Source organism: Scardinius erythrophthalmus, assembly GCF_964197995.2.
Source record: "Scardinius erythrophthalmus genome assembly, chromosome: 2".
NCBI lineage: Eukaryota > Metazoa > Chordata > Actinopteri > Cypriniformes > Leuciscidae > Scardinius > Scardinius erythrophthalmus.
The window spans coordinates 60,537,872-60,551,873 of record NC_138222.1 but is presented as its reverse complement, the minus strand read 5'-3'; the positions used below and the strand labels follow the sequence as shown (position 1 = coordinate 60,551,873).

Sequence of the window (14,002 nt, the reverse complement as noted above, 5' to 3'; positions counted from 1 at the left end):
AAATACCATATTAAATACTTTAAGTCTTTAAATTCATTGAAATTGATAATATCACCTGTGTACCTACTGTTTGTCTGATGAGTGCCCAATCTCTGAACAAAAAGGTTTCAATAAGCGCTGCCTGCTTGCGACAGCTGTAAATGTTAGCAGAACAAAAGCTCATGTTGTTTTCCAAAGACAGATATTGATAACAATGATCTGTATCTTAATCCTGCATTGATTACTTACCTCCAATGTAACTGATTTTCCCACACAAATGTCAATGTTTTGATGTTAAAGTCCGCGTGAACCGGAAGTTGCAAACGACTTTTCTCCAGTGTTGTGACATATTTCCCAGTGAAAAGGAATATTGAATAGAGGGCAGGGTTTTACTCTAGCGCTCCTCCTCTCCATCTCTCACTCATAACAGACTGACGGTTTGAGGGGAGTGGTTAAGCGTTTCCCAAACCAAGCTGTCAAACCTACATCATTAGAGAAGGAACGCCATTCCAGACCGGAAGTAACTTTTCAGACTTTGATTAAAGATTATGACGGCAAACAATTTTTTTCTGTGTATTAACTTGCACGGATTAATTTTTCACCACAAGACTAGTAATATGCGCTAACAAAGTAAATAAGGTCAATTTTGATTTCAGTTGGACTGTAAAGCTAGAATTTCCACTAATGTGTTTATTTACAAAAAGGCATGAGTGGAGAAAAACAAGGCAATTTTATTTTTATCAAAATTTTCATAAAACTGCTATTTAAATATATTATTTCTATAGGCTATACCAAAAAAATACAAAAAAGGATAAAATAAATAGGCTGAATAAGCTGATCTATAGCATGTAAACGGTGGTAGCCTCGTCTATGAACGGTACACCCCCCTAAGCTCACAGAAATGGTTAGACCCAAGTCTTCAGCAGCCGATGACACTGACCCGTTCAAACTCATTTTTCCTGTGTATTTCACGCGTTTTTTAAATACGTGTTAAATATGCGTTGTAGACGTGTTAAAATTCACGTGTTTTTGGCCCTTTTGGCTTTCCATAGTCCGATAGTCTGGTGTTAAATCCCCTTAAGCTGAAGGCGCAGTGTGTTGAATGTGGAGAAAGTTTGTCAAATGAGGCGCTAAAACCATCAAAGCTGCAGAGACATTTGAACTCAAAACACCCGAGCTGTGTTGGGAAGCCAAAAGAATATTGTTTTAAACATGTTAATATCGCTAATTGTATTTGATAAATTATACTTACAGTATGTAAACTGGGGTGAATGAACTTTGTTGAACATTTAATGAATAGAGAGAATGTTCCCCTCTTGTGTGTCTGACCTGTTGTTACAGGTGTGTTAGCCTGTTATTGTTACTGAGTAAACCTGACAAGTCTTTTTATATAAGGCCAGTTTTCAGCTATAGCTGACTTGAGTTACAGTGGCATAACAGATTAACAGCAGAGTATATCATTGCACTTTCTGAATTCTCTGTTATTCTGTGTTCATACTATCATATTTGGAAAGGTGATCCTCAGAATGTTTTTAATCAGTCATTAATGGGCCATGAGTTGCAGAAGGTTGAGAACCGCTGTATTAGATTACATTTAGTACTAGTGCTTATTCTTGAGCTACTAGTGTGAGCAAGTGTTCACCTCTCTGTGGTGGAGTTTGAGAGGGATTGACTCATGACGGTCAAGGGAACACTGTGGTGACTAGTACAGATTACTGGTCTGGATTGGTTCAGATTACTAATCTGGATTGCTCAGATAATCCACGGTATATGAAAACCCACAGAAGAATACTGACTGTCATGGGGAAATCTCACAGTCAAAATAAGATACACCGGTGTTTTGCCAGATGAGAAGTTTATTTACTATTTTAATTCATTTTACTCTAATTCATTTTATAACTGTATCATTTATCTCTTTTAATTCCTTTTATAACTGTTTTAATCTCCCCTGCTTTTATTTCGTGATTATTTTTATTCATCTCTATGTAAAGCACTTTGAATTGCCATGGTGTATGAAATGTGCTTTATAAATAAACCTGCCTTGCCTAGTACTCATTCTTTAGCTAGTGCTTATTAGGTACTAGTGCACGTGATAGTATGTCACAAAGTTGCACGGGTAAATATATCTACAATATTGTATTACACATGCAAATGACATCTATGAAAAGTTTCAGTCAGGATTCAGGCCGCATCATAGCACTGAAACTGCGCTCGTTAAAATCACAAATGATTTACTTTTAGCTTCTGACCAAGGCTGTATCTCAATAGTTTTACTTGATCTAAGTGCTGCGTTCGATACTATAGATCATACAATACTCTTAGATCGACTACAAAATTATACTGGTGTTCATGGACAAGCATTAAGCTGGTTCAGATCATACTTATCTGACCGCTACCATTTTGTCTATTTAAATGAAGAAAAATCGATTATAACTTCAGTAAACTATGGAGTGCCACAGGGATCTCACATTTAGCTCCAAAACTCTGGAATAGTCTTCCTGATACTGTTCGTTGCTCAGACTCGCTCTCCCAGTTTAAAACTAGATTAAAGACGCATCTCTTCAGCCAGGCATTCATATAACATTCTTAATCTTACAGTTCAAACTACAATCCGGCCTCTAGTTCATAAATGCCAGAGGAGAACTGGCCCCCGACTGAGCCTGGGTTCTCCCAAGGTTTTTTTTTCTCCATTAGGTCACCTGATGGAGTTTTAGGACACCATTAGGTCACTTGATGGAGTTTTTCGGTTCCTTGCCACTGTTGCCTTTGGCTTGCTCAGTTGGGGATATTTTGGGGATATTTAATTTTATTTTATCAATCAATAAATTTCACTAGAAACAAACCTTGTTGTATTATTTTAATTTAATACTGTGAAGCTGCTTTGATACAATCTGTATTGTGAAAAGCGCTATACAAATATACTTGACTTGACTTGACATGCAGTACCATATCTGATCACATATACATCTACAGTGCTATGCATAAGTTTAGACACCCATACTAAAGTTGACTAAAAAGAGGAATAAAAAATCATATTTTGGAAATTGAACGTAATGCCTTAATTAAAAAAAATTAGGAAAAATCCAACCTTTAAGGACACCAATTTTCTTTGTGAATGAATAATGTATCGTAAATAAATAAATATTCTTCCTTAAAATACAGGGTGCATAAGTCTGGACACCCCTATGTTAAATTCCCATAGAGCCAGGCAGATTTTTATTTTTAAAGGCCAGTTACTTCATGGATCCAGGATACTATGCATCCTGATAAAGTTCCCTTGGCCTTTGGAATTAAAACAGCCCCACATCATCACATAGCCTTCACCATACCTAGAGATTGGCATGGTTTTATTTCAGTTAGCCTAATAGCTAGTTTGATTTGCATTGAGAGTTGATCTTATGGAAAGTACTCCATGCCAATCTCTAATATCTCTGTATATTGAGAATAATAGAGGGCCTAACACAGATCCCTGCGACACTCCATAGTTTACTGGAGTTATGACAGATTTTTCTCCATTCAAATAGACAAAATTGGAGCGGTCAGATAAGTATGATCTGAACCAGCTTAATGCTTGTCCATGAACACCAGTATAATTTTGTAGTCGATCTAAGAGTATTGTGTGATCTAGAGTATATCAACCTAAAATTTGGAACACAACTTGGCTTTGATTTTCTTGCAGTTTTGAAGTAAAACATGTTTTGTAAAAATATATATTTTATATAAATAATATTTTTTACATTATACATTTTCATAAACTCAAACTTCTATAACTTTTTTTTCTGTTTCACTTTTATGATTTTCACTTCTACAATAATCTTCCAAATGTCTTCTTTAAAACAAGAGCAGTCATAGGTCTATATTCCTAATCATTCTTGATTTACAACTATTTAAGTTTGGATAGTGATGTTCATGTCTATGTGATAAAGAGGGGTGACAGTGAAGGGGTAATGTGGAGCTCAACTCTTTTCTTATTCACTTCTGTATCAGCCACATCTGTTCCAATAAGAGGACTGAAGCAATTATTTAAATTATTTAAAAATGCTCATTTATCTGACTCTTGAGGCTCTGAATCTGTTGTTGTTCTCCTGCAGATCTAAAGCCGAAGCCTGAACTCACATCAGATCCTGCAGGAGCTGCACTGACTGGAAACACAGTGACTTTGACCTGTCGCATGGATCCGTCCACTGGAAACTGGGACTCTTACTGGTACAAACACACACTGAACCCTGAGACAGAGAAGACAGAAACAAACTCCTACAGCCTGAAGATTGATTCAGCGTCTGATGGAGGCCAGTACTGGTGTAGAGCTGGAAGAGGGAAACCAGTCTATTACACACAATACAGTGATGCACTGTGGGTAAATGTTACAGGTGAGAGAGACTGTAGTGTGTGATGCAACAAATACAGATCAGAGACAATATCTACACAACTTCTGAAACTATAAATGCAATAATCTGTGTTTGTACAGTGAGTCCTAAAGCTGTGCTGACGGTACGACCTGATGAACGAGTGTTTAGAGGAGAAACAGTCACTCTCAGATGTGATATAAAGTGGGGAGGAGACACTGAGTGGACATACAGATGGGAAATAGAGGGAACCAACAACCAATATAAAAACACTGCCAATCGATGTACAGAACAAGACTGCTGCACCAGTGGAGCTGATGAACAGACACACAGAAAGGCTGTCAGTCTGTGCTCAACACAAGAGTTGAACATCAGCAGTGTTGATCTCTTTCACAGTGGTAATTACAGCTGTAGAGGAGAGAGATCAGACTCACAGAAATCAAACACCAGTGATGCTGTTACACTGACTGTCTCAGGTGAGTGTGTGTTTGTTGTGATCAGCTTCTCCATCAGTTTCTCTACGGCTCTGTAACTCGTGATGTTTTGTTCAGCTGAAGCTCAGGCATCAGTGCGAGTGTCTCCACAGCCGTGGCTGACTGAAGGAGAATCAGTGACTCTGACCTGTGAGGTTTCAGGCTCCTCTAAAGGCTGGACGTTCAGCTGGTTCAGAGATCATGATCATCTGTCAGACAGCAGCAGAGGAGCTGGAGGATCTTACACTCTCAGTCCTGCTGCTCTACAGCACACAGGAGTTTATACGTGCAGAGCAGAGAGAGGACGACCAGCCTATTACACACACAACAGCAGCTCACACACACTGTGGATCACTGGTGAGGGTTTATGCTTGTGCTCATCCGGATCTGTGTTTCACTGCAGTCTCTGTGCTGTCAGTTTTGATGGAGATTTTCCTCTTTTCAGGAGTTTCTGCTTCAGTGTCTCTGGTCATCAATCCCAGCAGAAGTCAACACTTCTCATCGGACTCTCTCTCTCTGAGCTGTGAGGATCAGAGTAACTCTGCTGGATGGACAGTGAGAAGATACACAGACAAAGACACACAAACTTGTGCAAAACAAACAGGATCTGGATGTGTAATGGACTCTCTCAGCACATCTGACACTGGAGTGTACTGGTGTGAGTCTGAATCTGGAGAGAAACGCCATCCTCGAAACATCACTGTACATGGTGAGTCCAATCACGCTTACAACTATATAACATAAAAAGAAAACAAAAAAACAACAACAATCTGTTCAGATTAAAAATTATTATAATTGAGAATTCAGTCATGTGATTATGCATTAAACTAACTAAAAATATCCGATTTTTACCCCCCAGCACATTGAATATCAAGATTTCAACTCTATAATAAAATAAAATATACTACATTATCATTAAGTATTGGATTATATAATAACACTTATATTTTATAATAACCCTTTTCTATGTGAATATAATGTAATTTATTCCTGTGATCAAAGCTGAATGATCCTTCAGAAATCACTCTAATATGATGATATAATGCTCAAGAAACATTTATGATTATTATCAATGTTGAAAACAGTTGTGCTGCTTCATATTTATGTGGAAAACATTTATTTTTTCTTTGATGAATAGAAAGTTTGAATAACAATTTATTTGAAATATAAAACTTTTGTAACATTATAAATGTCTTTTTTGATCAATGCATTTGATAATGCATCCTTACTGAATAAAAATATCAGTTTCTCAGATTAACGGTAGTGAACATTTTGACCCTCCAGATCTTATTAATAATTGAAGTATGGCTCTGATTAACACAGCCTGTATCGTCACTACATCTGTTGATGTATTTCTTGTGTTTGTAGACGGTGAGGTGATTCTGGAGAGTTCTGTTGATCCTGTGATTGAGGGAGAGACTCTGACTCTACACTGTTTACATCGATCTACAAACTCCCCGATCCTCAGCGCTGATTTCTATAAAGACGGATCACTGATCCAGAATCAGACGACAGGAGAGATGAGCATCACTACTGTCTCAAAGTCACATGAGGGTTTCTACTACTGTAAAACAGAGAGAGGACAGTCACTCCACAGCTGGATCTCAGTCAGTGAAGTCTTTAACGGTGAGATGATGCCACACCATTATTATATACTATTATATATTATAGTCTCTGGCTCATATTTCTGCTGGAGCAAAATCAGTTATTGACATCAGTGTTTATTGTTTCACATAAACGAAAGCATAACCATCAAATCACATGCAAAATATACTTGTCATGTACTGGTCGGAGACACGAAGGTTGAGGATCCAAACACAGTATTAGTGATGTTACGTTCTGTGCCGAGGCTTCGGAGTGCGTGTCGAGAAATCCCGGAAGCTTTCAGTGAAGCTCGTATCGAGGCTTGTATCGCTTTCGACCAATGACGTCATTGATGACTGGTTCAGGAAGCGGTTCGAATCTTGGCGCAATATTTTGACAGATATATAAACTCATGGTTTAAACCCAGCCACTTTCCAGTTTTAGAATAATAATATTGGCCCTTCTGCGTATTATGACCAAATAATTGATTCACACACATTTGGAAACCCCTTTTTTGTTCAAGCCAATACATTTATAGAAACAAGAATAAGCCACCTTTTTCTTGCTTCTATTAGGAGTTGAAGTGTCTTTTGCATCAAAAATACACGGCCAGTCCGTTAAAGTTGCGCATTTTCACAAACACAAAAAGGCAAAAACACGAAACATCTTTGAAATTCTTTCGGCCAAATCTTCCAAACCGCGCTCAAGTATGTAATGTCTCCAATTCCTGAGGAATCTTACATGTTTTAAATCTGTATAATATCTTCCTTAGATTCCGATTTAGACAATTTCCTCATATTTGACAGCCAGACGGTGAGATAACTGTTTCTCCTTCCTCTCTTCAATCCCTTTAGCTAAAACAGCATATACTTGTATGAATACATGAGGAGGAGTGGCTTTAAAGCTAACTTAAAGTAAAATATACAAGGACAACTTTGAGTAAATGCAGTACAGGATAACTTCAAGTAAATTCTTGAATAATACAGCACTACACATAAAACAGAATAAAAGATGAGAATAATAATAATACAAATTGAAAACATATTAAATTGGCTCTTACAACATTTATTACACAGTTATGTAATACAATCATTATATACCATCATAAAATACACATTGTATTCATATAAATAGATTAGTCTATGTGGGAATATATATTTTTTAAATTATTTCTAAGCCTTAACTGGCGCAAAATACAGTGTATCACAGACAGGGCAGGACTCAAAACTCTTCAGATCGCATTATTTAGTGGAACATTAATAGAAACTGTCATCCGCTGAAAAGAAAATGAGGCGTGAACATGAGAATTAAAAGTAGCGATTTCAAATTAATCAGAGCAGACGCGATTCAATTAGTGTATCCTTCTTATATGTAAAATTATTAAAAATACCAGTTTATGCAGTTTAATTATGGCCTCTAAGATCGCAGCCGGAAACTATTAGCCCCGGCTTATAGCCCTCGCTCGTACTGGCTCGACAGTGGAAAAGCAGCTAATAATTTCTGACTGGCATATAACTGCACAAATAAAACAAACATTAATGTGTAAAGGCAGAGACCAGTCAAGCTCAATGGTAAGTCCGGCCTTGATCACAGATCACATCAGGTCACCTGTAATGGATCTGCTTGTTTTACACTCTTTGACCACCAGGTGGTGTGAGCAAATGAAGCCTCGAGAAATGAACCCTTTAGTGAACCACTGGGCTGAAAAGCTTCAATGTTTCATGAGGCTTCATCTCACCACTGTAAGAAATTGTAGTCTGCCTCGACCCAGATTGCACTCCTGAATATATTTTAGAATGAGCTCATCCCCAAAATGGCTTAATTATCATAGAGATTACGGCAGTCAAGTTATATTGTTTCTTGACCATTTGGGTTGATCACATCCTGAGCAAATGGTAGTCAGTTGTAGAATGGGACTGGGTGTGGGACACAGAGAACCTTCTCAGACAATGGGGTGTCACAACTTCATTAACATACAGACCACAGCTGTCACAACAGGAGCAACTTCATTTACATTAAGAGTTGTAAACTGTAACAGGATAAAAGTTTTAAGATTTGGACGTTCTGGGTTCATTCTGACGCCGGTGAACCCAAGGTGCTTTGTGTCCCTTGCCACTGCTATACTGTAAAAAACTTCATTTTTGAGATCTTCGATGTCCACATCATTTTTTCTTACACCACCACTACTCAGTGGTTCAGGAAGCCTCATTTTGCCATCACTACAAACAATAACCGAGTTAAGAGCTGAGGCGAACAGAGAAATCCAACTGAACAAGCAGAGAATCAGGAAACAAAGTTTTAGAAATGCAGTCAAGACATATGCAACACTTAGCGATGAATGACTGAATTGACCAGGCTTATAAAGGGTGAGCTAACAAGGTTAATGAGACACAGCTGAAAACAATGAGTGCTGATGAGTTCGGGCAAAGGATTATGGGTAATGAAGTCCATGACAGAGTGGCACTGGTCTGGGATTGAGTGTCCTCTGGTGTTTATCAAGGGCTCTCCAGCTGGTGATCCTGACAATACTGAGATTTAGTGAAATAAACACCTTATAAACAACATCCCGCAACTTTTCATTAATTATTAATTATTTTTGTTTTTTATTTATTTACTCACCCTTATATCATCCAAACATGTATAACTTTATTCTTCTGTGGAACATAAAATAAGTTATTTGGAAAAATGTATCTGTGTTTTTGTCCATACAATGTAACTGAAAAAAATCCTATATTATTATAGTAAGGATAGTATGATCTCTGTAAAATATCAGTCTTTGAATGCAAGATATTTAAAGTGTACCTAAAATATACTTGCAATAGTTTCACTTTAGCACAATCAGATATACTTAAATTTAGAAATCTATTTTTTGTTCCACACAAGAAAGAAATTCAAAATGAATGTCAGTAAATTTCAGCAGATTATGAATATTTAAATGAACTATTCCTTTAATACAGAGCTCTGAAAGGGAAATGGTGGTGGAATAAGATGAGACAGGAGGAAAAATATTTTTGTTTTATATTCACTCACAAAACTTTGTTGCAGAATAATGTTCTTGTGTTTCTGTTTCTCAGGTCAGATTTCTGTCCTCAAAATCCTCAGTTTTCTTCTGGCCGCTTCTCCGTATCTGCTAGCGACAGTCGTGCTGCTTTACAAATGTTACAGAGCGAGAGGTAACACTTCTGTCTGACACACACACACACACACACACACAACTCTCTCTCTCTCTCCTCTCACTGAGAGATCTGCCTTTACTGCCTGTCTTTTATATTATATAAATCTATATTTTAAACAGATAATGGACATTCATGAAAGCAATAACTGCAGTGGGGAAAAAAAAAAAAACATAAGACATGTCCGTTTAAATGTTGAAAATGTTTTTTGTGTGTATTTCACAGTTTCAACTGAAGATCAAAGTCAGTTCACCGTAAGAGAGGAAGAAACTCCAACCTGATATTAATGAGCTGCAATAAACGAGCCTGACCAAATACTTTTTTTTGAAAACGCAAACTTTTAAAAACGTGTTTCAAAGTGCAAGTTTTTGAAAACGAGACCCTTATCATCTCCGTGTAAATACAAAAAATGTGAATTTGTGAAAACAGTGACATCATGCACATGCGTAGGCTATTGCGTGTTTAGTATATAAGCTTTTTTAAATGAAAGGTTCCTTACAACAGACTCAAGGATGATATATGTTTTCGAAGCCCTTGTGTTCAAAGGTTTTGACATTTTCTTAAAGGAAGTAAAATTGACTTTATATCAGAGGAGAACATTCTAAGATTGGGATTACAGTGAATGTTTCTGGCTTTGTGAAGGTGAAATTTTCCCAGAAGACAAAGTAATAATACAGTATTATCAAGATTAACATCCTTAGAATGGAAATCGGACAAAAACATCATAGATTATGTAATTTGTGTCTATAGGCCTGTGCGCTCAGCTCGAGTGAACTATAGTAAAATAATGTGTGTATGCACAGTCCCGTTGTCTTCATTTACAAAGTCACATCGCCAACTACTTGTCTGGCATGCGTAATACAGCGTTATTAGTCTTTTTTACGGAATCCGTGTGAACAGGGATATTTTTGATAACGTTGTCATCTGTACAAAGAAAAAAAAACGTTTCTGTTTTTAGCACATCGTGTTCATGTAAACGTACCCTTGTTCTCCAGAGTGCAGTGGAAATCCTCCAGTAGGTGGCGGCAAATCACTGTCTTAATGAGGGAGTCATTGAACCTCATTCAAATTAGGGCTGCACAATTAAAGCTCCAATATGTAGGAATTTTGTAATAAAATTTCCGAAAATAACTTGGACAGTGTGATATATTTCCTCCAGTTGTGTACTTAAAATATCTCAAAAGTCTCCAAAGATTTTTTATTTCAGAGAAATTCCGATTTTAAATAACTGGCCGTCCCGGAAAAGAAATGTCGCGCCTCAGTGACGCAATGTCCGCTCTATCCTTTTTTTCCGACCATGTGATAGGATATTCCACCACACCGGATTTTTTTTTTTTTTTTTTTACAACAACTTTATTGAGTTTTTTTTTTTTTCTTATCACAATAAACAATAAAGACGTCTGACAAAGAATAAAAAAGAATAAAATAAAAAATATGACCCACCACACCGGAATATCACGGTCAAACGCGGAAGTGGTGGTTATAGCGTTATTGCCATAGACTGTATGGTTATAGCTGTTATGGATCACGATTACTCTTTGGCGAGTATTGAAGTGCCAACAAAACGGAAGCGTCCATATTCGGATACACGCGGAGTCACGGACTGTGTGACAAACGGAGGAATAAAACCCGGATAAATATCGCCAGGCGTTTTCGAGATGGAGAGAGCTGCGCGACTATCTTGGACTTGACAGAGACTCTGCTCTCGCGAGTGTATTGATAGACAGGTAAGACATGCAACTGTCAATAATAGCACTTATAAACAAAGTTATATTGCTCTTTGTACTTCGGTAAGGCTTTTTATCACGTGTGGTGACCGAGATTATGGCAGTACAATTAAATACAATCGGATATGTTGTTAAAAAATATATTTAGTCATTACTTGCAAATGTTCGTTCAAATTTACTTTTAGATATTGGTTTGAACACGTTAAACAACACGGCATTAACCATAAAAACGTAAAACTGCACAACATAAACCAAACAAATCATTTCACAAATAGCTGTATGTTGTAACGGGATAATATAGCATAACATTTTACGTTCCTTGCAGTTCATTAATTATGATGACATAAAATAATACGATCAGACATACAGGTAATACAAAAACGAATAAATTACCTCATCCGTGATCATGATTCATTAATTCCATTTAGATACATTGCTATGGTGAAAACGCATTAAAAACGACATCTCCCATCGTCACCTCCTTCATAGCGTCATCAAGCTTCGCCTTTGTTATTGTTGGAAACTGCGCCCTCTTGTGGTCACATACAAAAGTTACATAGTGGAGCTTTAATCGCGATTATGAAATCGCAAAGGCTGCGATTATTTTTTTTATGCGCACCTTGTCATTGATGTATGGCTCTGTAAACACTGTGAGTTTGAGTCACTTATAACGTGCATTTGAAAAAGCAACACGCGTCAAACATCTTTCAAACATGAGAAGCATTTATGAACCTCTTGTCCAACAACAGACAACATTTAATAACATGCTTTTACTCCAAACTCACTTCATAACGACAGTTGAGCTCCTCCTTCTGTGAGATGATGTGATTCTTACACAGAATAAGGCAGTTGTGTGTTTATTAGTCATGTTTAATCAAAGCATTTCAATCTTCTGTTTATTGAACAGACAGTATGATGCCCGATAGGGATTTCCTGGAATGATGTGTGTTATTGTACGACTACTTCATTTTTGCCGTGTGTGTGAGATGCCCTCTAGTGTTCAGGTGTTTGTGTGTGTGTGTGAGACGCCCTCTAGTGTTCAGGTGTTTGTGTGTGTGTGTGAGACGCCCTCTAGTGTTCAGGTGTGTGTGTGTGTGTGTGTGTGTGTGTGTGTGTGTGTGTGTGTGTGAGACGCCCTCTGGCGTTCAGATGGAGCAGCATTTACTACATTTACTACCGATCAGCCGTTCTGCACTGACAAACTGCGCATAAAATAATCGCAGCCTTTGCCAAATCAAGTGTGGTTTCAAGCGATTAATCGTGCAGATTTAAGAGATTATTTCATTACGTGTTGCTCAGACGAGCAACTGTTCTCATGTGGCTTTGTTTAAAACTATTTTCATTTAGCAAAAAAACAGACAATATGTGTCTATAATGTATGTATATTAACTTGTTTATTTAACCGTTCTATAACAATATCACACTTGCAATATGGTTTTCCAGGAAAAACGGCACTCTTGCTCTTTACTCTTATTGCTTGCCTATATCATAAATAAAAATATGGAACTCATATAAAAATAATATTAAACTTATATAAAATTCAGGCATTCCCCAATGTATTGATTTTGTTATAACATTTTTGTGTTCATAAACCTGTGAAAACCATTGTTGTCTTAACCATAAACTGTAAATAAAAATGTTGTGTATGTGTGTTGTTGTGTATGTTCTTCCAATAGCTTACAATGATATCATGTTGCTTGTTCTAGATCACTCGTCTCAGTAATTAGTAAACATGCCAGTTTTATTCTGTATCAAATGTTCTGTATAAACAAATTACTAAATAAACAAGTGTGGATTTTAACTGATTTTGGATTTTGCTCTGATCTAGGATCAGTCAAATGAAATACAATAAACGTACAAATAAATATTACAAATTAAAAAACGATCGGAAATGTCGTCTAATTTTCTAATACTATTATTTGATGACAACAATACATTTGGAAAACAAAATACAACCATTTCTGCTTTTTTTCTTTTAAACAAAAAACCAAGCTGCACCCTTTTTTAAATTTCATCATTCATTCCGAAATAGGCCTAATGAATGAACGAAAAAGTACACTGACCAAATTACATGTAGGTTCACAAGTCAACGTTTGTGAACAACTGAAAAATCAATAGTGCAGCGCACAGACCTCTGATACTAAAAAACACCAGAAACTGATTCAGTCTGTATTTTATGAGGGAATAGGAAGATGAACTATCTCAGTAGGCCTATTGTAAACATCAGAGACGAGAAAGCTGGATTGTCCAAAAAAAATAAAATAATTATAATAATAATTAAAAACATTTAAATATAAATGTTAATAAAAAAACATTTGCTGAAGACAAAAGCCAATATGCCGTTAGAACAGTTTTCCATCTTAGTCTATAAAAAAAGCAACATAGATTTAAAAGATTTGTGGATTTTTTAATGTAAATATAAAAGTAAACCCTTGAAATAAGTCGATTTTATGTTATGACATGAATTTTAGTCTGGGAGCTTAAGCCTAGTTTGTAAAAACAGTCATAAATCTCTGTCGCTAAACATAATTAGCTTACGACATTTTCTCCACATTCTTCAACTAAACGTCACCAGTTACTCATTTCCAAGTCGAGGTCGGTCTTTTGATGCTGGATACGAGTGGAAATGAATATTGATAACTGCATAACATATGAAATAAAAATAAATAATATGCATGAACTGTAATAATTATAATAATAACTGCATAAACATAATAATA

At 36.6% G+C, this 14,002-nt stretch overlaps 1 protein-coding gene across 1 annotated transcript; it reads left to right on the top strand.

The window, feature by feature from the left end:
- Nucleotides 1-1,525: 1,525 nt before the first annotated feature.
- Nucleotides 1,526-13,032, top strand: LOC308705383 (Fc receptor-like protein 5; the record flags this gene model as incomplete). Its single annotated transcript, XM_081390371.1, has 8 exons — nt 1,526-1,559; nt 4,071-4,349; nt 4,448-4,801; nt 4,877-5,155; nt 5,244-5,507; nt 6,167-6,424; nt 9,457-9,555; nt 9,781-13,032. The coding sequence occupies 8 exons, from the start codon at nt 1,526-1,528 to the stop codon at nt 9,834-9,836; spliced, it is 1,623 nt and encodes a 540-aa protein (XP_081246497.1). The 3' UTR covers nt 9,837-13,032.
- Nucleotides 13,033-14,002: the final 970 nt, after the last annotated feature.